Here is a 23,732-nt window from a genome sequence, read left to right on the forward strand (position 1 = left end):
ACTACTGCATGGAACTCTCTCGCCTAGGACCTCATCCTCCGCTTGCTGTCCCATGGCAACCTTGTGCCATGCACATCTCATCAGAGCTGGCATGTATGGTCACTAAGATAAATCCTGTGGTTGTACAATCTGAAAGAAATATCTGAGGACTTACTGTACTGGAATAAAAGGCAGATGAAAATATTCTGAAGCCACGGTTTGTTCTTCATGGTGGTTCTCACTGGATGTCCTGGGGAAGAAAAAAACCAAACAAAACAAAAAACCACAAACAATACTCCCACAATTTAGAGCTCTGCTCAGACATTTATTTGATTAAGGTTGAGGTGGAATTAATCTTGCTTTCATTTAAACATATAAAAGTAGAGGGCCTTATTAAGACAATTAACTTCAGCTCTTCTGTGTGTATCTTTCCCATGGGCTAAGGGGGTTATGGCCAACAGCCTGCCAACTTGCCATAAGCAGGGTCTGTGAAATCTTTCCTCTTTGCTAGCACATGCACAGAGAAAGCAGCAAATGGACTGCAGCTCAGGCTATCCAGGCAACAAGAAAGACTCTTGTGCTAATTGCTAACCCATTTTTTCTTCATTAGTATCTTGCAGCTAGGAATGGCTTGCCACTAGAAGTGACATTGCTGCAGATTAAACAGCTACACAGTGAATTGGCCAAATGGAGTCTGAATATCATTGTGGGTCTGTGTGAGGAAAGCCAGTGAGAACTCATTGATTTAGCCTACCTGTAGTTAAATAAGCATGAAATATCTAGTTAAGGGACTCCAGAAAGACAGACCAGAGAAAAAAAAGAAAAAAAACCAAAAAACCTAGACTCCCATGTAGCATACGACAGAACAATGTACAGTACTGACTGCAGGGAAAGGCTGCCCTAATGGTATAGTGAAGAGAACCTACAAGAAAGTCTTCAGAGAAGATGACAGCAGGATGTTTAAAACAGAGGAAATGGCATCACATACAAATGACTGTTCAACCCACAGCCCCTGCTCCAAGACAAAGCCCTCAAGTCATATAATGTATTTAAGGCTGTGTTTTCACAGTATTTAAATATTTATAGAAACACATGGATGTGCACAGAAAGACTTAAAATATTCTCTCTGCAGAGTATTGGCTTTGATACCTGGCACAGACTTCAGCACTGTTTTCTCAAGTTATTCTTAAATGGGGCAAGACTTTGGAGAAGCAATGTGTATTATTTTGGCAACATAATTTCATTGAAAACAAGTTGCAAGGATGCATAGACAACAGGAAGGGCCCATATGCCACGCCACATAGTGTGATCTACCCTTTTAATTTAAAAAACCATCTCCATGTCCTGTTGCAACAGACTCTGCTAAAAAGTCTGTCCTTATCTTTCTTATTGGCTCCCTTTAAATAATGAAAGTTGCAGTAAGGTCTCCTCAAAGCCTGCTCTTCTCCAGGCTGAACAAGCCCAACTCTCTCAGCCTGTCATACATAGCAGAGGTGCTTCAGCCCTTGAAGCACTTCTGTGGCCTCTTCTGGACTCAATATAGCAGTTCCACATGCTCGTCACATTGGGGGGCCCAGACCTGAAGGCAGAACACCAGGCAGGGTCCCAAGAGAGCAGAGTAGAGGGGAAGAATCCCCTCCATCAGCTGCCCACACTACTGGGGAAGAACCCCAGGACATAGGAGTTTCTGGGCTACCAGCACATATGGCCTGCTTATGGACAGCTTTTATTCCACCACTGCCCCCAGGTCCTTGTCAGCAGAGCTGGTCTCAATCTGTTTGTCCCTCCGCCTGTATTCATATGGGCAGTTCAAGGTATTTAGGTCCTGGGGTGCATATGCAGCATCCACCACAAGCAACAAATACCCAGGCAATCACCCAGCAGAGAGAAACCCATGAAGCCTTTAAGACTTGGGGAACATTTGTGGAGTTTAAAAATTTCCCAGGTTTACTCAAATAATGAAAGCAAAACAAATTTAGCAGTCACCAGAAAGCCCCTGCAGCCTCATGTGAGCTCACAGATGTGCTCTCAGGGTGTCAGTGCCCAGGTGAGGCTAGCAAGACTCATTCTGGAGATGCCACAGACACAGGTGTCACACCCTGCTGTGGGAGCAATGATGCAGCTGCTGCCCCTTCTTTCCTGCCAAACAAACCCAGCCCATGAAGCACTGTTCCAGCCCAGCAAGGAGCCCCAGACACCCGGCCATCCTCCCTCACCTGCTGCCACTCTCTACCTTTGTACTCCAGCCCTTCTTTCTGCATCACACGTTGCCTTGAGTAAACACCTTTTCTTGACCCCTCTGGTCCAAGCTCTCCAAGTTTTCTCTGTATAATAACTTTCATCATTACCACTACTTTTGATGGTGCAGTCCCTAGGCACTGAGATACAGTCCACTGTCTAACTCCATCTTGTGATCTCACCTATCTTCCATAGCTCTTCTCCAAACCCACATTCTTTTGAGGAAGGCCTGCTGTTATCCTGCTATCTGAAACCTGCTCATTTGACTTCATGCTGAGACTGGCTGCACCATGAGCCCATCTCAGCATCACTTAGTATTGTGACTGTCATGCTCCACACTCTTGGCCACCATAGAAAACGAAGAAAGGCAACTTGTGAAAGAAAAAGAAAAGAGAAAGGAAAAGGAAAGGGAAAGGCTGGGCCCTCCGAGAGGTCTGCAGACCCACCACTTATTTCAGAATCCAACTGGCAGGGCCTCTCACGCTTCGTATTCACGATATTGCAGTAGCTCCCTGTTTTTATGCTTATTCCTGCCTAAATGAACAGACCAATGCAAGGAAAGTCTTTGCTGCCTTTACCTATTGGACTGTGGTTTCTTTCAAGGACCTCCCCTACTTTTCTTTCTCCGCTCAGATAATGGTACCATTGACCTGAAGGGACGGGCAGGACTTAACTGGAAAAAGTCAAAGCAAGGAGCCCAAGTAGATGATTGGGTAAATGTCTTACAGAGTTACCAGAGACTGCCATTACACAACGGTGGGAGGTTAGCATACAGCCTTGTAATCTAGAAGGAAGATTCATGAAGATGAGCACAGTAGCAAAAATAAGAAAACCAGTAGGATCTGCTAAAATAGCTGAAACAAAGAGACAATACTTCCTCAGTTGGGATGCCACTGTTCCATCTCTTACCCTTGCCAACGCCCACAGATTAGTCCAACATTTATCTTCTTCTATTTCCCTACCTCAATGTGGTAGGAAGGGACTCTGACCTCTAGGAGCACCACAGACAGTTTCAGTACTGCTGAAACTGTCTGACCTCCTGGCTGTGCTCCAGATTGTTATGAGGGGACATGGACAGACATGTGCAGAAGAGCTGGGAAAGCTGCAGCTCTGCAGCAGCCTCTTGGTGGTGTTTGATGCCAAAGACCTCATGACTTCAATGGAGATATATAGCAGCCCTAATTCTAAAGCATGCTCCAGTGTCAGGCCCCCTGCAAGCTTCAATCCCAGTCTATTACTGGGGCCCCCACCTTTCCTACATCCCTCCATTTTTTACACCCTTCCCATTTGCTTTTATCTGTCAGCATGTGATCGTTAACCTGGAGGAAAGAAGGGCAGTGGGCAATGAGCAAAGGCAGGAACTTATTCCCAGTCTGGCATTAGAAAAGTCCTTTCTACCGCCTCGTTTCATTTTCTCAGACTGTGAAATGGGGACTCAGAATCAGCTTCATGCATCCTTGCAACACAGACACTTGTTATAAAATGTCAAACATTTTACAGCTGCCAAGTACCACATCTGTAAACTCTGTAATATCCTTATGAGATCACAGCAATAAAGCTGAGTAGCCATTCATAATATACACATGTAAATGATGCTACAAGTTTTTAATATACCAGAGAACAGGAAATAGGACCAATACAGACAGACATTTATCAATATTATTTTTGTTAAGAATCTGGAAATATGATGCTATAAGCTGCCAAACATTGATGCAGTCTAAGCTGACAGTTTGAACTGTTTTCAGGAAATGTATGTACTTAAAACACAAAACAAAAAAAAAACCCCAAAACAACAACAAAACACACACACAAAAAAAAGGTAAAAAACCCCAAGAAAACAAAAAAAACACCCACCACAAAAAAAATCCCCCAAAAACAAACAAAAAAAACCCCCAAACTCCAAATCAAAACTAATTAAGAACTCAGTTTAAGTAATAAAAAAGAAAAGAAAAAAATATTTCCAAACATGAGAAAATTAATTTTTTGCACCCAAGCAAAAAAAGAGTGGAAGACACAGTCCACCAGTTATATGCCCAAATAAGCTTTCTTCTTGAAAAAAAATCATTATCAATGCACACTGCCATCTAATCAGAAAGCTGAAGCAACAGGGAGACAAAGGGGTGCCCTGACTGTCCAGAGGCTAAGAGCAATGACGCTGGGCCACAAGGGCCACATCAGCTATAAGAAAGATTTACAGTGAAGCTTCAACATCAAGCAGGAACAAACTAGCAGCAGGGAGAGTTGGTGGAAACATGGATATTACCTGCCCAGTTCTGTGCATTTCAGCCCTCCAACACTTCCATGACCAGCCTGGTTAAATCATTACTGCAATTGCAGACCCCACCTGGGGAGCTGAGGAGCAGGTGGGGCTCCTTAGCACTGAGGAAGAGCAAAGCCGACTTGTGCACAACCAAGGCCGGGTGTATTGGAATACACAGTGATAAGTGGAGATTGACGTCACCACTGTATCAGTATTACTGTGCCAACAGAAGGATGTGGTGAGAGGAGGTGATGAATTCAGGTCCAAACACCCACACAACATTTATTACTGTACTGTTCTGCTTTCTTACATGAGAAAAGGGTGGGAGAGCTGATAAAAACTCACAAGCCTCATATCTAAAAGGTCATAGTGGGGCTTAGATTTGTGCAGTGAGGAGGCATCAGTGTCAAGGTATTAGAGGGCTAAGCCAAACTGCATAGTACAGCATGTGCCACATTGGAGACAATCAAAGACCACTGCATTCAGCTTCCATCCTTTCCCAAAATGGCCCAGGATCAGGGCAACAGCACCAGTCCTTAGACTACAGGCAGGGAGGTCATCTGGCTCCTACACAGGTGAGGGGCTCACCCCTGCTGTATCTCACGCCTGTGACTTGTGTCTGGGCTGGGTCTCTTTAGATGGCAAGGTTGATCCTGAGGGAGGATCCACCAATTCACCTAATCATATCTTTAAAGGGGCTTCAAGGAACACACACACACTCACTGTATCCTTGGACAAGAGGGAAATGAGCAGCACTGTGGAAGGATTTGGCACACACAATACAGCGTGGAGCTAGGAGGAGCTAGGAGCAAGAATAAGGAACTGTAATAACCCAAGAAGACTGCAGCAGTGAAGTTGGCACAAAGCAGCAGGATGCACAATGAGGGAGCTCCATGTTAAGCCCTCCAAACCTCTGACTCACCCTTTGAAAAACAGATGTTTTGGAATGTTCAGGCCATGGCAGGCAGCTCTTGAGCATGCTTGCCAGGTAGTTGCTGGTAACTGAGCTGGTTGCACACTGTCAGGGCATGCATGGTCGCATGAACTCAATCCAGAAGCTACTCCTCATTGTGTTTGGAGCGGCCTCTGTGAAAGACCAGCTCTCCCTTCTGCATGCTTTGAGGATCACTCACAGGCACAATGTCAGGCCCAAGCTTCTAGAAAACACTTGTCTCAGCTGATGCTGCCTGTGGGCTGTGGAGATTGCCACCTCTCTTGGGTGCAGTGTGGGACAGTACAGGGTTAATGTGGCTAAGTCAGAAATTTCCCAGAAGTAATACCTTTCTGTTGTGAGGATAGCACACTAGGACAGTGCTGTAGCTTTTGCCCCGATTACACAGGACTCTCCAAGGTGTGCCAATATTGTTATTTGTGCAGAGGAGGGAGGGAAAGAGCAGCATGTCTGATCAGTCCAAAGAGTGATAGTCCGGCAGACACAAGCCATACTACTTTTAAACCATGCAATAATAGGTATTTGATATTACAGAGCTAACTTTAAAAACAGGAACACTGGTAGCACTCTAAGACTAATAGCTTTATAAATTTAAACACATTGCACCAAAAGGCCTGTTTTTCTCAAATTTAACTCATAAAAAGTGTAATTTAAGCCTAGCCTGCAGCAATAATATTCACCAAGAAGCAAGCGTGAAGGGCACACAAGGGAAAGCTCGGTAGATTTCTGTTATTCATGACCCAAAACCATTTTGCCATCACTGGAAGAAGGGCAACATCATTATGTATTTATCAGCAAGATAAATCATCGAAAAAACAACATTCAGAGCTGACAATTCTTTCTCTAGGATATAAAACCAGTCATGCTTGGAGTTATGTTCATGATTTGACGAAAAAGAGAAAAAACTCCACAGAAACAGTACTACCTCTGTACTTTCTTCCTGTCATAACAGAATTAAACCAATATCCCCAGAAGCATCAAAAATACAGACCTGGCATAACTTTAGAGTCAAAGGCACCATTACTGGCTGGTGACATTTAGGAGGAAGATAATCATACATTACAATTAGTGAAAAATGGCAGAAGGAACAGCTGAGACATGAGTAACAGTGTTCTACTGGAAGGGAAAGCAATAGAAGAAACCACCTCAAAGCTCAGGAAACAAGCTAAAATATGAATGAGCCAGGGAGAAAGCGGAGGTGTTAGTCAGCAAAGCAGCAGGTTGAAAAACACTGAAGGTCTAGAGGTGGTGGCTGTGAGCTGATACAGGATGCTGCAGGGGAGGGAGGAGTGCATTGCTTTCAGTCTGGGGAATACTGAATGTCACCTGCAGAGACCCCAGTATCCTGCCCTCCTTCCTCCCTTATGCCTTTGCTAGTTATCTGTAGCCATCAACACTGGGGTCAGCCTCTTGTTTTCCCCAATATCCATGGAGTCTGAACCCATACTCCATGAATGCTGTTGTAAAAGGACTTCGCTTTGGCTCTAGCCTGAGGAAAAGAGCTTACCTTCACAGAGCTGTGGCCACGTATGTCTCGCTCATATGGAGGAGATTGCACAGAGGCTTGTATCTTCTCTTAGGAAATCACCCAACACATGCTGGTAAAGAGAAACAGGAATGACTGTGCTTGTGAACTCACCCTGACCATCTGGAACAGAAACCTACAGCTCTGCTCAGCTCGAACCCAACATCCGCAGCTGCACCATGCAAAGCATGCCCAGAGCATCTCTGCACAAGGTCAGCAAGACTCACGCATTCCCACAGTGCTCACCTGAGCAGGCACTGCTGGCAGAACTCCACGCTCCTTCCACGCAGGTTGGCAGAAACTGACCCTCTTAAGGCAACATTAATCAGCTTGTCCCCAGATCTCTGCAACTGGGGACACACCAAGACCGGAACTCTACTCCTGGCACACAGCTGTTCATGCCAAGATCCTCATCTGCATCTCATGGAGCTCTGTTTTACCACAGCTGTCAAAAATCAGCACATCCCACCTATCCTGCCTGGCTGCAGCTCTTCCATGCTTGGGGCTGATGCAGCAATGGAGCGTGCCTTAGGCAGTTTCTGGCGCCTGTCACAGGGTGAAAAACACACCAGCTGTCTTCAACCTCGGCTGTGTCAGCATGTGCAAAGCAAAGGCCTGACACAGCAAGCTGCAGGGGGGTGGCCAGCTGCATCTGTAAACCACAGATCATGCAGTCCTAATACATTCGGTGACTTCTCATGTCACTGGCAGCAAGTGACGTGCCTTTAGGAGAAAAGGCAGGAAGGGAGTGGCTTCTCAGAAAAGCCACCCTTGTAGCCCCCCTCCACTATAAAATCTTGCTACATAAACCCAATATAGGAGCAGAGCCAGAGTTGTACGAACAGCAGTTCTTACAAGTTAAGTTTTTAAGTTGCAAGAAGAGCAAAGGCAGCTTGACCAGAAGTGGGAAGAATTCCTAATACTTCTGAACAATGGTGTCTGTTGCAGGGGCACAGCATAGCTCAGAATGAGGCCATGAAATAGTCAGCACAGGCCAAACTGTGTATCCTAATTCTTGCTATAGCAGAGGAAACAAGGCATTTCATGGCTTCATTGCCCCCGGTCATGTTGTGGAGGAGCATGCTATGTGTTTCTGAAGCACCTCAGCCAGGCAGTGGAGGGGAAAGACCAGGCAGCAGTGAACTGCCCTGCACAACCTTCAAGCCCAGGGCCTGCCAGACATGTGCACCGGTCAGCACTTGCAGCACAGTACAAGCCACCTCCTCCAGACCTCAGCTGGCTGTTTACCACAGGCACTGGCTCCATGGCCAACGCACATCTGGTTCTCACAGAAACTCCCTAGGGTGTCAAAACAAGAACTGGGGACTGGTTATAAGGCTGACCCAGGCGTGGAAATTCTACCCCCAGAATGCCGTCCAGTGCTTTCTCACCTCATTATAATTCTTGCTGCTGTGTGGGTGGCTCATTGCAAGTGAAACCAGCAGAAGCTGAGCTGGGGAGAAGCAGTCAACCTCAAACCCTTCAGCTTATAGTGAATTTCCCCATTTCTAAGACCTGGGGAAACAGCACCAAGTAGGAAAATCCCAGTGCTATGTATTAGTCAACAACTTGGTAGCCTTCAATCAGAGGACAAATACCACACTGTTATGAATGCCCTGCTCTTTACGATTGGGTAGAGACAGGGTGAAGGAAGTGGCTGATCCATCACTAAACTGGGACAGGAGCTCCTTAGGATGCCTGCCGTGCTCCTTGGACTGGGGCAGGTCTAGCACAGAAATCCCTCTACCAAAGACAGATTGTGGCTGACAGGCTGTACTGTAACAGCTCTTGCCATGACAACTGCCTCTCTGCATTCAGAATACAGAATCTTAGGCCTCATGTACAGATGATCAGTTTTACAGACAGCATTCTAAGAGCAAAAAACACCTAAACAGCTGTTCCTCCCCTCATGCATCTAAACATGCCACAGCAGTCAGTTCCCCATTCTGTTCAACTAGGCCCGTTGCCAGTTTTTCTTCTCTTTCATCTTGCAGTTTTGCTACACAAACCCAATATAGGAGCAGAGCCAGAGTTGTACGAACAGCAGTTCTTACAAGTTGTTTAAGTTTTTAAGTTGCAAGAAGAGCAAAGGCAGCTTGACCAGAAGTGGGAAGAATTTCTAATACTTCTGAACAATGGTGTCTGTTGCAGGGTGAGCCAGACAGCTGCCCCCTCAACCCCACTGTCTGTCTCCAGTTTTGGGTTATACAAACACATATGAACAGGGATCCCCCTTCTCTGAGAGTTAGGCTCCATTTCACCATAGAAAGACTGAAGGGAGAGAACAGGAAGAATAACCCCACACAGAAAACCATCATATGGGAATGTGCAGACTGGAAGGCATAGCTATGTTGAACAAAAAAGCCAGGGAAAGGCAAAACGGAGCTGGGGATCAACAGAGAAGCAAGTGCTGCAGCAAAGTTGGCCTGAGCAGACCTCTCCAGCCAGGCACAAGCCTTTGTGGATGCTTTCTTCTCACAAAGAATGCAAGAGCGAGCATAGGTGTAGAAGGGAAAGAAAGCACCACTGGTGTCCCTACATAAACACCTCTACTACTTTACCATCTTGGAAGAGAGATTTGCAGTACCAGTTGCTGTGCTTAGCATTATGGTTTCCTTCCTTATGAATAGCAATACAAGCAGAGTTTTCTAAATGAGAATAATTGTATACATTTCAATTGAAATAACAAGCAACAATTCAACTTGCCATACAGTTTATTTCCAAAGACTAGTTCAGTCTTGGCAAATGTGGCTAGGCTACCTCCATATAGCTACCTCCATAGTTGTTCTCTTGGGCAAGGGTTCGCACAAAAGTTTCATTAGTTTCTCATTTCTCCTGCTGTTCTCCACTAACAGTTCTATTGGTCTTTTTTTTTTAACATCAAGTGCCAATCTGGAGTCCTCATTGTGAATGGTGTGAGAGACAGAAAGATAGGAGTTACTCACAAAATAATTAGGTAGCACCTTGTCTGAGCCATGGAGCTACAGGGGCTCTACAGTTTTTCTTCCTAAGCTTAGCCCAATACTGTCCAGTGATGCTGGTAAGCTGACTGCTGAGCCACACCCCCTGCCCCCATCTACATGCTTCAGCACCTCTTCACTTCCCCCTGCACCTCCGAGTTTCCCTAAGTGATTGTGTGAGTGGCAGTGGAAGTCAGTGATTTAGTCTGTTATCACCACTCTCTTGCATTACTTTCCCAGTAGGGTTAAAGCCTTTCCATTTTGTTGTCTTTGTAGCTCTTCCTCTGCTGTTTAAATCTTGACATTTCATCTCTAACAAATGCAACATCTGTTCATCTCTGCTGGTATTTTCATCGTTGCTATCACCATACAGCTCATTAGTGCTGTTGATCCAAGGGCTACCATCACTAATCTGTGTGTCATTCTCACTAGATGCTAAACCTGGGACAGTGGTGCAGTCAGAACCCTGAACAATCAAACACACATCATCCTTTATCCTTGGGTCAGATTCATAGATTGCAGTATCTGGTGGTGCTTCACTCAGGTTGTTGCACAGATTAATGAAGGATTCATACAGTAATGTAGGTATAACCTCATTGTCACTGTCCCAGTATAGACCATTACATTTACCTGCACTACCAAAAGGCTGATAGCCAGATGGCTGAGGTGCAATGGGGCAAGAAATTATATCAGCTTTCCTTCGAACATTTTGATACATTACTTGCTTATGCATTTCTTCCTCTGAAAGAAAAGCTGAAGCACCTTCATTTACATGTGTGGAGAAAGACGGAAAATCAGTATGTTCTAAACAGGTGTTTGGAAAATCAAGCTCAGTGCTGGGAGATGTGTAGTTGTTGTAACACATCTGATTGCTAGCAGGCTGAGCCCTTCGGTCTCTGCAGCTGCATTTGGGCATCTCTGACAACTGTCTCAAAGGTGGTAAGGAAGGCACACTTTCAAAGCCCAGAGTCAGGCTACTGTTAGCCATCGACTGAGACATGAGGGCACTGAAGCTCTTGTATGCAGAGCTGCTTGGTTCCTTGCACGCAGACACAAGCATATTAAAGCTCCTGTAGGCAGAGCCACAGGGTTCCAGGGATGGAGACAAAAGGTTGTCACAGCTCTTGTAGGCAGAACCACACAACCCCATGGATGCAGACACAAGGGTATCAAAACTCTTGTCTGCAGGGCTGTTTTTTCTGTCTGTTTCAGTTCCAAACAATGATTTATTTGTAGACTCCTGGGTCAGGACACAAGAGCCAAGCTCACTTTCAGAATGACATAGAAAACGGCTTTGATGAACCATTTGTTGAAGATCTCTTGCATCCAGAGTAGCAGAATTTATGCTGGAGCTCCGATATCCAGATTCAAAGGATTCTTCTGATAGTTCTGACTCTTTGCTGGCTGTACTACAATTGTAGCCATCTTGAGAGGCTTTGGTGAAAAGAGGAGCTGTATGAGAAGTATCACACAGTTGCGGACTCTGGTCTACACTTTCTTTTGGATTTTGCTGTGATGGATTTTCAGACCCAATGTTCTTTATGGTTTTCCTCTCAGCTGTGGGGATGTTTGGGCCTTTATTGTCTTCCATGTTATTTTCATCTGCCAGGAGTGCATCAAACATGTTAGCTAGTAACTCATTGTGTTCAGGGTGCTCTCTGAAAGCACCAATGCTGCTCTCACAAGGCTCAAACATGGAGATCTGGTTGCCAGTTTCTTCCTGGCTCTCAGTTTCACTGTCTGTTAAACATACACAGATTTCTATACACTCTTCAACTGGTATTGTATCAGGGGTTAAAACTGCACTGCTGCCTTTTGGCAACCACTCTTCAGACTTGCTGTGGCAACTGCAAGATTTCTCAACATTTCTGATGTTATCTTTTCCCTTGAAGTTTTGGCTTGACAAACTTTGAGCCAGACAGCTCTTGCAACTTCTGTTTTTGGAAGTCAAAAGGAAAGGACGGTTAATGTTTATAGTACAGGAAACAATTTTATGCTGTAAAGCAGAGGATTTTTTTAAAAATCTTACTTACATTTGTTGTTCCATGTGACTGTGCTTTAAGTCCTGGAACGGGAACTTAATTTCATCAAAGTAGCACAAAACTGGAAACTAATAAGGATACAAATGGGATTTAGGACACATATGAACTGTATTTAGTATCCCTTACACTAAACAGACAATAGAATTTACTACATATTCTACTTCTGATGATCAGGAAAAGGTATTTTTTGCAAAGCTTTTAAATTACCTTGACATTTTCTACAACTGATTGGCTCTTTGCTGGATTTGGGATTTGATCCCACCATTCTTTCTTCACTCTGCAAGGAAAGCATGAAAATAACTTGTTTTGACTGTACTTGGGCTTAATCAGTGTTCATTTCTCTCTTCTGCTCTCCTTTCCCTCTTAGGCATCTGCACTGCAGCAACAGAAAGCGTTCGTTTTGAGCATCTCCTGATTTTCATTAAACCAGTGCAAAGATGTTTGTATGTTTGGTATGTGACTGCTCTGCACAGTAACAGTCACCTGTTCTTCTAATCACATTTAAAAGGATGTGTGAAATAGACAGGATCGCATTACCATTTAAAATTTTCATATTAGCATTTAAAAATTTTTGAAAGAAATAAAGGTATTTAGCCATCCTTACTTGAACTCCAGCAAAGACCAGGGTCCAAAACTGACAACCCCTACTATAATAAACCTATTCTAGTAAGGTAATAAGACTATTCAGAAAATGACAGAGTTTATAAAACTGACTTGTGTTTATAAAATCTCTGCTCACAGACAGCTAGATAAAGGCGCTGAGAAAACCCAAAACATTAGATTTCTGTGCTACCAGAAATTTGTCTAACCAATAGCAATACTGATATCTGTATAAACTATTACTCTATAAACTCTGTGACAAGCAGGATACCTACTTGGTGAAACAGAAGTAACAAATTATGGATCCTGCCATGATCAGTATGCAGGATGTGGGCACAGCCATCTGCAGAATGTCTTCAGCCTTCACCTGGTAATCTGTTAAACAAGTAAATGTCTACATGTGAATGTGCATCTAAATGCAAGCACTGACAATACCAAGTTATTTGCTGCTCTTCTGCAACTCAAAAAAATGCTCTTTTAGAGGATGTAAAATTAAGCTTCCAGCACGTTAACAACAGACCCTCACAGCTGCCAGCAGGAATGGTGTGTGGTGTGTCAGAGACCTGGCACGGGTACTGTGCTCAGCTACTGGGTGTGGCAGGAGCTGGGAGAGCCAGTGTGCACTGTGAGGCCACCGTCAGCCCTCAGGCACAAGGGCTATCACACAGCGCCTAAAATGGCATTATCATGAATTATCATTGTCACTGTAGTGCAGCTATGTTTCTTGCTCTCTCTGTTGCTCTTCAGGAGCTTTTATAAACCCTCCTACCTCTATTAAAATACTGCTTTATTTGCAGCATACATATATATGTATAAAAAAAAATATATATATATATATAAAAATATACACACACATATAATTTATACTCACTTGCTCTCACATCAATGTTGCCGTTTAGTTCAAATACCTCTTCTACCTCCCTGTTGTCTACTTCATGAAATATTTATAGAGAATAAATAGATTCCTTTCAGCCTGTTTTTCACAAGGCTAAGCAATCCAACCTCCCTTGGTCTTCTCTTCCTTAGTTTCCCAAGGAGTTGCCTATCTATGTTTAGTGTCTTTGGAAGCCTTTACAGATGTATTCACATTACACTCAAAATGATGAAGATGGTGAGTCCATAACACTCCTCCAAGAGAGCAGCAGAGTATGTAAGACTGTATACCATCCTTTTACCAAGCTGTTATTTCTGACACTATTACCATTGTGAAATTCAACTTCTTCACTCCATTCACTCCAGTAGGCTGGGTATTCCACGTAGTTACACCTGAGACTTGCAACATAATCATAGCCTCTCTTCAAGGAGCTTGCAGTAATCTCAAAACTTTTTGCCTGGTAGTTAATTGCTTTTACAGAAGCCTGAAAAGAAAGTGAGAAAGTTCACTTTGATTTCTTTATAGGGTGAAGGGTTAGTGACTGCAACTACATATCAACAGTGTTATGTGTTTCAGTGACCGTTCACAAATGAACAAATGAATGACTTGTGTATGATACTGCAGTTCATGTCATCGGCAGGTGGCATTTATTACCTGCCACCATGCATGTTCTTCTGCTACCACACGCAGCCCAGCCCAGAAATGCTGAATTATTCAGAACTCACCTGCCCCACAGAGCCATCAACCTCCAGCTTCCTGATGTCTAAGGAGCAAATGAAGTTCAGGGAATAGAAGCATTGTATTTTCAATCTCTGTCCTGTCTGCTGCAAGCAGCAGACCATTTTGGGGTGGCAGTCACAAGAGTTTCCATTCTCTGACACCCAGTTGAACTATCTTGGGGGCAAAGTGAACTGTGGCAAGTGTGTAATCAGGATCACTGTACTCAGGCTGGCCCTTACATTATTATTAATGAAGTGACTTTCCAGAGGACTTTTTAAACCTTTAAGCCCTGGAGATAGAAATTGAAGAGACTGGGTGTCTCTTACCTCTGTCGGGTGCTGCTTCCTCCAGTATTTAACTTCATAGATGACTGGCTCTCCAGAGAGAAAGGATGGACGAGAGTAGCTCTCCTCCCAGCTCAAATTGAAATTACCGTTTTCAGTTTTTTCAATGGCAAGATTCTTGGGGGCTCTCGGCTTAACTGTATGGTAAAAAATACAGAACAGGGTCATGGGAGAGTACTGATAGAGACAAGCAGAGAGAGAAGCATTCAACAGAGACCAGAATATCACTGCAGTCAACGCACTTAGCCCTTTTCACTATGGTGTACCACACCATAGAGAACAGAGAGGTTGAACCTGAGCAACTTGAGGGTATTTATTAAGCACTGATTCCTCAAGCTGGCTGAACCAATTGCAAGCACGGCCTTTTGGTGCACTGGATGCAGCTTTCAGCCTGGAGAAACAGGAACAACCTGTGCCCTGACAGTAGCAGCTGTGAGGCCGGGTGGGCACAGAGTTCCAACACCACAGCCAAGCTGTCCTGGCTCCCCGTCTCTAGAAAATTAATGTGGACTTCTGCTTATTTGGCAGATAAGCAGCAGCATCAATCAAGCATTCTGAAGAGAACCAGCTCCTTGGCCTGCCTAAAGTATGAAAATGGTTTCTCTGAGTGTTTAAGGTGACAGGCGTTACCAACAAGCACACTGTTCTGACCAAACTGGGGGTCTAGGCAGAGACATGAACTCTGTCCTGTTTCAGAGCAGTCTCTTTAACTTTTTTTATCACTGACTGTTAAAATTCAACAGGAATTACTGTAAAAAATCTCCTGCTCATTTGGCATGATTCAACTAGCATGAAAAATCAGAGTATGACAGCGACAGGAAAGGGAAGAATTTCAGCAGGGATAAGCTAGTTTATTTCCAGAAACTGAAAGCAGCATGATTCCTCTTCCTCTTGTAAGCCACAAGTAAAAGGCACTAAAGATAATCTAAGTCCCCAAACTCCTTTTGGCTCGCAGCTGAGAGGGTACAGCTAGAGGAACAATCACTCTGCCTTCCCCATTACTTACATTAATTCCTTAAGAATCTAATCCAGAATCAGGTTTCTAAAACAAATGGGTTTTGCATTTAAACTACCATGACATTTTGCACCTCTGACAAGCAAAAACTGTTCTGGGACACAAATAAGAAGTTAGCTAGGATTGCAAAGCCTTGAACCAGATGCACCAGTGACAAAGTAAACAAGATCTTACCAACAAGGGATGGTGTAACATTGTAATTCCACGAATCAGTGCCATTGAATTGTAGGGCTAGAATATATGTGACGCTTACTGCAAAATATTCTGGATATATTGTACAAGTGCACCTTAAACTGTCTTTTTCATTCTCAGGAACACACTTGTTTCTGAAAAACAGGCACAAAATTATGTGATGTTTAAGAGAGTGTTACACACTATTCCTTGAAAAGGTGATATCAAGTCTCCCAACATGTATAACCAATCAGAACTGAGACAAGTCAGTTCTCAGAAATGTTTCCAAAACAAAACTGAGATCCTCAAACAACCCACCCTCCCCAGCCACCTACTGGATATCTGTATCACACAAATTAAAAACTTGACAGAAAGGCCAAGTATTGATCCCAAATACAACCCTCTGTCACACTTCTAAAGTAAGATACTAACAGCTTGTTAGTATAGGAACAGGTTTATTGCAGTGTATCAGCAAGGTTATTTGAATGTTGGTGTGGTGAAATCATGCAGCAAGGGAAAGGAGAACCCAGATGCATTTTCTTGTGTAAGAGATGATGACTGGCCCTGCTCAGAACAGGGACAACAGTCTGTGCCTGAACAAGGAGCTAACTGTGTGCAGAGACAATCACCTGGCCTTCAGTGGAAAGCATCTTTCACACAGGCTACAGACCAGTGAATCAAGAAAGACTTCTCATGAAGAAGGTAAAATTTTATATGAAGTTAAAGTTCTGTAAACTTCTAAGAGCCCTACCACTCCCACCAGTAGGACTTGATCCATCCTCTGTCCTAAGAAAGCAGAAAGTTCTGCAGAAGAGTAGACTGCTGAACTGAGGGTGCTGTTAATTGCAGAAACCCATTTTACTTAGAAGGAAATAATCCATTTTCCTTTAAGAGCAATAATTTGAAGTACATTTTGTCCCAGACACCCACAGTAGAGGGAGGAAATTAAAGCCAATAGTGGCTATAGGATATATAAAACTTAACAATGGCAGTGTAACATCTTAAACACTTACGACACAGAAGTTTCCTCGCTGTAGTAGAGCACGAATTCTTTGGAGCAATTGGTTTGTGCAGGCACCTTCCAGTGACAAACCAGCTCTTTGTCATAGTCAGTGAAGCATGCAAATTCTTGTATGCGTCCTGCAGTCAAAACTAGAGGAAAGCAGCATACAATGAGAAGCAAGAGAATCAGAAGACTATATTGGAGACTAAGCAGAAATACTAACTTTTCCATATAAACAGAGCTGCCACACCTCTGCAAATTAAGTGAAAACATTGCTATTTTTTGTGTCTGGGAAAATGGAAGGAGAAACAGACACTCGGATCATCTCCACCTTTCTGGAGACAATGTCTATGATCTTGGACAGGAGAAGTCTGCAGTAGTAATACTGAGATAGAAAGGCACACTTCAGCTACACAAACTTCCAAGAACAGAAAATCTGATTGCAATAGCTCTATTTAAAACACATCAGCATTAAATGACATTACATTAAAACAGCATTAAATACAAAAGGTTCAAATCCCAAAACGCAGATAATTAACAGAGTCAGACAAGGATCACTGCTTACAGTCATGACTCCTGTTTTACCTACAACTAAGGTAAAAGGTTCTAAGCTTCCCAAATGCATTTACCTACAAGGAAGGTAAAAGGTTCTAAGCTTCCCATACTTCATTTCACTCAGTACTTCCTGCTCTGTCTTCTATTCACCATTGTTACGGGAGCATTCAAGACTGAGGAGAGAGGAAGTCACACTGAGCCGGGCACTGAGGAGGTACACAAAGGCCCAGAGTCTCTGCACTCCAGTGTTCAAGTTTATAACTATTTTCACTGGCAGTATTTAACCAAAAAACAGAATATAGTGGTCAAAATATCTTTGAAGATAGTTAGAACTGGAAATGCAAAGAGAATCCACAATCCTCAGTATCCCTTCCAGCTTCACTTTACCTCAATGTGCTCCAAAGAGTGATACACAGAACAGAAGAGAAGTTAGGTGACAGTAAGGCCACGTTGTTATTTGGACTAACAGTGTGCCAACCCTGATACTGGACCCTGGAATGTGATTATAAGAAAATAGCTAGAAATAGCTAATACTTTTATCATCCAAGACAATTATTTGCCTTCTCTGATGTTTGACTTCTCTTTCACAGGTAAATAAAAACAGTATCTCACTTTTCTTGCACAATCTGTACAAATACAAATCTTTTTCTGCTTTACATGTCAATCTCCTGTAAAAAATTACAATACCTGTTTTTTTTTTGAATCCTATTAATTAAGATTATCTGAGAATTTCTAAAGGGATTCTGCTAAAAAGTTTTCTGTGGCAATTATACAAGACCAAATTTTGTATACATGGCCCAGTACATTACCAACTCGCCATGCTGGTCATTTACATTGCAAATTCAAGACACATTTGCCAACTATTCACATCCTGCAAGGTCTTTGTCCTCCAGCCATGTCTGCTTCACAGGCTTATTCCTTCCAACAGGTACCTAAATTTCAATTATTCATCCCATGCCTTTTTTGCTGAAAGTACCAAATTTCATTTTATCTTCCCTACATTTCTACTTTTCTGTAGTCCACTTGTGTTATTTACTATGATCCAACTTCTGCATACTCTAATACAGTACAGGATCTGCAAATGTAAAATGTGACAGTCAGATACCTTTTAGTAGATATGATGTATAGCACAATGGGATCTATAAAATTTGGATTCTAAGTTGTCTGGTATATTGACTGCTTATAAACCTAGAAATTACTGTGATTCATGGTTTCAGTAGTGTTCAAGCACTTAGAAAATGCTTTGGTTTAGTTACTAGGGCTAAATATTTATCCTGTAGATAAGAACTATTGCTGTTATGTCCTTTCTGGATGACAGCACCATGTTAGGTTTCCCTTTTTTTCTGCATGATATCCAATTCTTTACCACTCATCAAAAAAGCAGCAAGTCAAACTTCTGCAACACTTTAATGGTCATACTGCTTTTTATTTTACAATAATCATTACTCTGTTGATGTTGTTTATATTTGGTTGCCATTTGTAATTTTATTGCTAGTTCACTTTAAAATGTACTTTTAACAAAAGTACTATCAAGTTCAGGCCCTTAAAGATGAATGACATTATTTTTCAATCTGTTAATCATCTTGCACTTTCAAGAATACTTCAATTAAATTAAGCTCTTCCTGCTGTGTTAAGCTATGATAACTAACATTTTTACTTTATCTTGCCATTCAGTGCTGTCATGTCTTTTCGGAACTCTAAATTCTATTCTCTGCTCTTTTTCTCTCACCTTCTCACTTCTTCATCTCTGGTATACCATATTTTTTTCAAAAAGCTCAGATATTTGAGAATTTCCTTTTGAAACCATATACAGTACAGGGTTTGTTTTGACTTTGCATAGTTAAAAGAGGGAACTTAAATACTGAATTTCTTTTTTGATCCTCAAAGTGTACACAATGCTGAAGAAACTTAAAACGCATAGTTAACTAGGCAAACAAACCCAAACAAAACATGATAAAATTAAACTTTGACAAAGATAATTTAGGGAAATGAAAAGGTGGGATTACCTGCACCAGACAATTCTGCCAATGTGTTCTTGCAAACCTTGATCCTTCTCATTAATTCAAATTGCACTATTTTGTAGTATGTAAGACAGTAGCTAAAAAACTTTCTTTTTTAGAGACATGGTACTTTAAATTGTCCTTTAACTATTTTGGTTTGCTTTATAAAACAAAATGAGATCTAAGAAACTATAGACTACTGTGGAACTACTTAAAAAAATACAGAAAGCAAAGTGTGAGATTCATTTTCCAGAAAATAAAAATGCATTATTGAAAACCATTACTCTCTCTCTATATATATCTCATTAGTATTTTTAATCAAACATCATAAAAGCTGAAATGAAAACAACCGATGTTTATGGGTACGGGAAGTCAGCTTCTGCCAACTGAGCTTCATGAAATAATCCTTAAGGAACCAGCAGCACTTGGACTCGACGCACCTGCAGGCTGACAGAAGGGTGGCGAGGGACACACCAGAGATCAAAAATCTAAGATTTCTTTCTAGTACAGGGATATGAAGCTACAAATTTTATAGCAGTTAATTAGTGGTAACAGCGTTACCTAGTGGTCACAGAAAAATGCTATCAAGAAAAATTTCACTATAATAATTTAAAATATTGACAAACATACCTTCATTTGCTGTATATGAAAAGAAAAGGATCCACAGGATATACGGTGCAGCACTTGGGAGTCTTGCCATTATTGAAAATGGTCAGGTTCAGTAGGAAAAACTGTGCTGCAATTCTGCCAACAGAAAACATGATAAGCTTACATCCCTGTCTCAGTTAAGGGTAAAGACATAGTTTTTCCTATCACTCTGCTAGATGTTAGAATTCAGGCTCCCTGCTGTACCTATTTCCCACCCCTGGCCCCTAAAATTAGCTCATGGAATGAGACATGTAAAAGAATAAGGAGAACATAAATGAGCTAGAAGACTTTTCTGCAAAATTTTCATTATGGAGGATAAGGGAGCTTCATTGGCAGCGGAGCCACTCTCTTTAGCTACTAGAAAAGAATGGCTGCTAGTATGTAAAGGGTAAAAAAGGGCAAGCACTAGACCAAAATCAGTGACATTGTCACCAAAGCCCTATGATTCCACTCAGATAAGTAAAACAATTTAGGAATGAAGTGTCCAATCTACTGACTAAAATATTTTCTCCAAGTCCTATCACCAATACCTCGATAATCTGAGTATCATCTCTTTAAAAAAAGAATTTTAGCAAAGAACTCTGAGCATTGCTCCAAAAGAATGCATATTCATTAAAACATTAATTATTAAAAAGTTGTAAAACACATACCTAATCATTATATAACCAGAACAACTTTGGAGAAGGGAAATAATGCAGCTTTTATGTCCCTAAGCATAGCAAAACTGTCTAGGTAAATTGAAAACAGATGAAATAATTAATTTCAGACTTCAAAATAGCAAGTGTCCCCAATATATTTTACCAATGTAGCTACTTAATGTCTAAGGTAAAGCTACCAGCTTTCATATAACTACAAATGGATACCATGCATTTAAAATTCTGGTAAATTTGTAAGTGAAGTCATGCTAACTAATATGCTTTTGGCTTTGCTTTCAGTATAAGGAGGGATAATATTGGTTCAGCAGCACACTGTTAAGACACAACCCTTTGGTCCCTTCCTCTCATGCTTTTGGAATTTTCTAACTTTCATGTCTGGACAGGGTATTCTTGCTGCCTGAAGCTTCAGCTGTTCTGTTTATACCTGTAGGGCTCCTGGGTAGTGAACTAGTTTTCATTTCAAAGGGAGAGGAGAGGAGAGGAGAGGAGAGGAGAGGAGAGGAGAGGAGAGGAGAGGAGAGGAGAGGAGAGGAGAGGAGAGGAGAGGAGAGGAGAGGAGAGGAGAGGAGAGGAGAGGAGAGGAGAGGAGAGGAGAGGAGAGGAGAGGAGAGGAGAGGAGAGGAGAGAGGAGAGGAGAGAGGAGAGGAGAGAGGAGAGGAGAGAGGAGAGGAGAGAGGAGAGGAGAGAGGAGAGGAGAGAGGAGAGGAGAGAGGAGAGGAGAGAGGAGAGGAGAGAGGAGAGGAGAGAGGAGAGGAGAGAGGAGAGGAGAGAGGAGAGGAGAGAGGAGAGGAGAGAGGAGAGGAGAGAGGAGAGGAGAGAGGAGAGGAGAGGGGAGAGGAGAGGGGAGAGGAGAGGGGAGAGGAGAGGAGAGAGGAGAGGAGAGAGGAGAGGAGAGAGGAGAGGAGAGAGGAGAGGAGAGAGGAGAGGAGAGAGGAGAGGAGAGGGGAGAGGAGAGGGGAGAGGAGAGGGGAGAGGAGAGGGGAGAGGAGAGGAGAGAGGAGAGGAGAGAGGAGAGGAGAGAGGAGAGGAGAGAGGAGAGGAGAGAGGAGAGGAGAGAGGAGAGGAGAGAGGAGAGGAGAGAGGAGAGGAGAGAGGAGAGGAGAGAGGAGAGGAGAGAGGAGAGGAGAGAGGAGAGGAGAGGGGAGAGGAGAGGGGAGAGGAGAGGGGAGAGGAGAGGAGAGAGGAGAGGAGAGAGGAGAGGAGAGAGGAGAGGAGAGAGGAGAGGAGAGAGGAGAGGAGAGAGGAGAGGAGTCTCCTTCTCTTGGTGAATCGTATTGGGGGTTCTGCATAAGGTTGGTCAGATTCTGAAGTAGAAAAGACTAGTGTAAGGTATTTGTGGATGGTGGTTCAATACTCTCTTCCCCAAACCAACCATGCAGCAGAACCACAACACATGTGTCTGACAGAGGTGAGTCTGTCTGTCTGAAAATACCCATCTTAGAAGTTAAGGGATAAGGACATTGTTAGTCAAAATAGAAGATCAGAATGGAGACTCTTCTGTGACCTTCTCTAGGGCAGTAACTGCTCATTGAGTAGTTCTTTATTAAGAACAAACTTGAAAGACAAATTTCTCATAAGAGCTTGAGAAAACTATGACTCAAGACTTAAGTTTTTTTCATATTCTGAGAATAGATGAAATGTGACTAAGCACAGTAATACATTTTTTTAAAAAGAACACAAGCACCTTGGCTGCTGCTCAGACAAAAAGAGCCAACTGCTCTGGCATAAAAAAATTAAAAACCCTAATTTCCCTTTTTCCTGGAATTCTCAAGAGAGGAAGCATTTGCTTTCCACTGTTAGGTAATACTGCCACATGACTGGAGTTCCAAGAAACTCTTGGAACTTTGGCAAAGAATCCTGAATCACGTAAGCATGTCCAAATGAGCAGATGGCAGACCAAAAGCATCTTCTCACGGAAGAATGGATCTGCACGTGTGGATGAAAATGGATTTACGCCAGTGCTTTAATGAAACCGCAAGAGAGAAAATTTTAAAACATCCACAGCTCTTCTGCCTGTTACCTCTTAAGTTTCTCATTATACCAGACAATGAAATACCAATCTTAAAAAAGTAGGTAACACATACAGACAATACTAAAATTGCAGCAAACCTAGTAACTCTGACATATTTGAGGAAAGTAACTTGCAAAGACATAAGTCACTTCCCCAAAACTAGGAAAGAAATCTCTGTCAGAGTTAGAAGCAGATCTACAAGGTTACTGGCATAAGCTACATGCTTTAATCACTTAACTTTCTGTTTCTTGAAAAAAACACGATGTGATTAGAATTATTTCATTCATTATCAAGAAAAACGATACTAACTTTTGGTCTGGTCTTCTAAGAAAATCAGGGTCACATTTCATTAACAGGTATAATCTGCAAAACTGTTATGCGCAAAGAGTAACTCCTGCCCAGACCAAGAGGTCATATTAAACAAGACTGCCTAACGCACCGTTGCTGCAATTGTACAGCTAAAGCACCATTCCCTGTTTAAAACTGCCTCTTTTTAAAACTGATTCACATCTTGTCTTACTCTCTAGTTTTAAGCATTAACTATAAACGCTGAATAAAATGAGACAAGCAGTACAGAGCAAAGCAAAATGTTCACCAAGAGATTCTACATCAAACCTTGAAAAGAAAACCCGTGCAGGCTGCAATGCCTTCTGACGAGAAACCTCTCCTTTCCGGGCGCTCGGTCCGCAGCTCGTAGGCCTCCGGGCACACGGGGGGCGCAGCCTGAGCCCTGGGCTGGGCACGGCCGGGAACGGCGCCGACCGGGAACGCGGGCCGGGGACAGGCGCGGCTGCTGCGCCCACCGCGCAGCACGTCCAGCAGGAACAACACTTCGGAGAATTACACCTTTCTGTGTAAAATATTGTAAAAGGAGCACTCGCACTTAACAGCCTCCAAGAAAGAGAAGCGATTCTGGCCGCGGATTCCAGCCGGAGCCGGGACGGGCCCAGGGCTATGCGCCCGGCCAAGCCCCGGAGACCTTCCGCCCTTCCCAGAACCGGCTTGGAGAAAAACACAGACAGCACAAACTGCACGCCAAGCGCAAGTAACGAGAAGGAGTCGGTCCTGACGCCAGGACGAAGGGGCCGCCGGACGTACCTTGTGTCCGCCGGCGCCCGCTCCTGACCCGAACGCGCCCGGACCCGGACGCTCCCGATCCCGGACGCAGCACTGCCCCAC

The 23,732-nt window shown here is 43.1% G+C and overlaps 1 protein-coding gene across 4 annotated transcripts; it reads right to left on the reverse strand.

Annotated features, from left to right (window-relative positions):
* Window positions 1-154: 154 nt before the first annotated feature.
* Window positions 155-23,721, reverse strand: IL4R (interleukin 4 receptor). 4 transcript variants are annotated; one of them, XR_010029987.1, is made up of 12 exons: window positions 23,169-23,328; window positions 19,869-19,982; window positions 16,694-16,832; window positions 15,684-15,835; window positions 14,477-14,631; window positions 13,758-13,914; window positions 12,832-12,931; window positions 12,164-12,233; window positions 11,948-12,024; window positions 10,545-11,848; window positions 6,937-7,027; window positions 155-229 (listed from the first exon to the last, which is right to left on the reverse strand). XR_010029987.1 is itself a non-coding variant. In XM_063171489.1 (11 exons), exons 2-11 carry the CDS (start codon window positions 19,936-19,938, stop codon window positions 7,014-7,016), a joined length of 2,238 nt encoding a protein of 745 aa, XP_063027559.1. In that variant the 5' UTR covers window positions 19,939-19,982; window positions 23,169-23,328; the 3' UTR covers window positions 284-7,013. The 4 variants fall into 4 exon arrangements, 2 of the variants coding, with proteins under 2 accessions (XP_063027559.1, XP_063027558.1); XR_010029986.1 differs by lacking the exon at window positions 155-229 and adding an exon at window positions 7,201-7,500 and having other exon boundaries at window positions 284-7,027; XM_063171489.1 differs by lacking the exon at window positions 155-229 and having other exon boundaries at window positions 284-7,027.
* Between the last annotated feature and the right edge of the window lie 11 nt (window positions 23,722-23,732).

Source organism: Melospiza melodia, chromosome 18, assembly GCF_035770615.1.
Source record: "Melospiza melodia melodia isolate bMelMel2 chromosome 18, bMelMel2.pri, whole genome shotgun sequence".
Lineage (NCBI taxonomy): Eukaryota > Metazoa > Chordata > Aves > Passeriformes > Passerellidae > Melospiza > Melospiza melodia.

Bases quoted from the DNA above. Each gene is read 5' to 3' on its own strand.
- IL4R (XM_063171488.1), bottom strand. From the start codon at position 19,938: ATGGCAAGACTCCCAAGTGCTGCACCGTATATCCTGTGGATCCTTTTC. The intron at 13,915-14,476 runs GTAAGAGACACC...CTTTCTTTTCAG, and splicing joins GGAAGCAGCACCCGACAGAG to GCTTCTGTAAAAGCAATTAA. The intron at 12,932-13,757 runs GTAATAGTGTCA...CTTGTTTAACAG, and splicing joins AGAAGTTGAATTTCACAATG to ATTACCAGGTGAAGGCTGAA.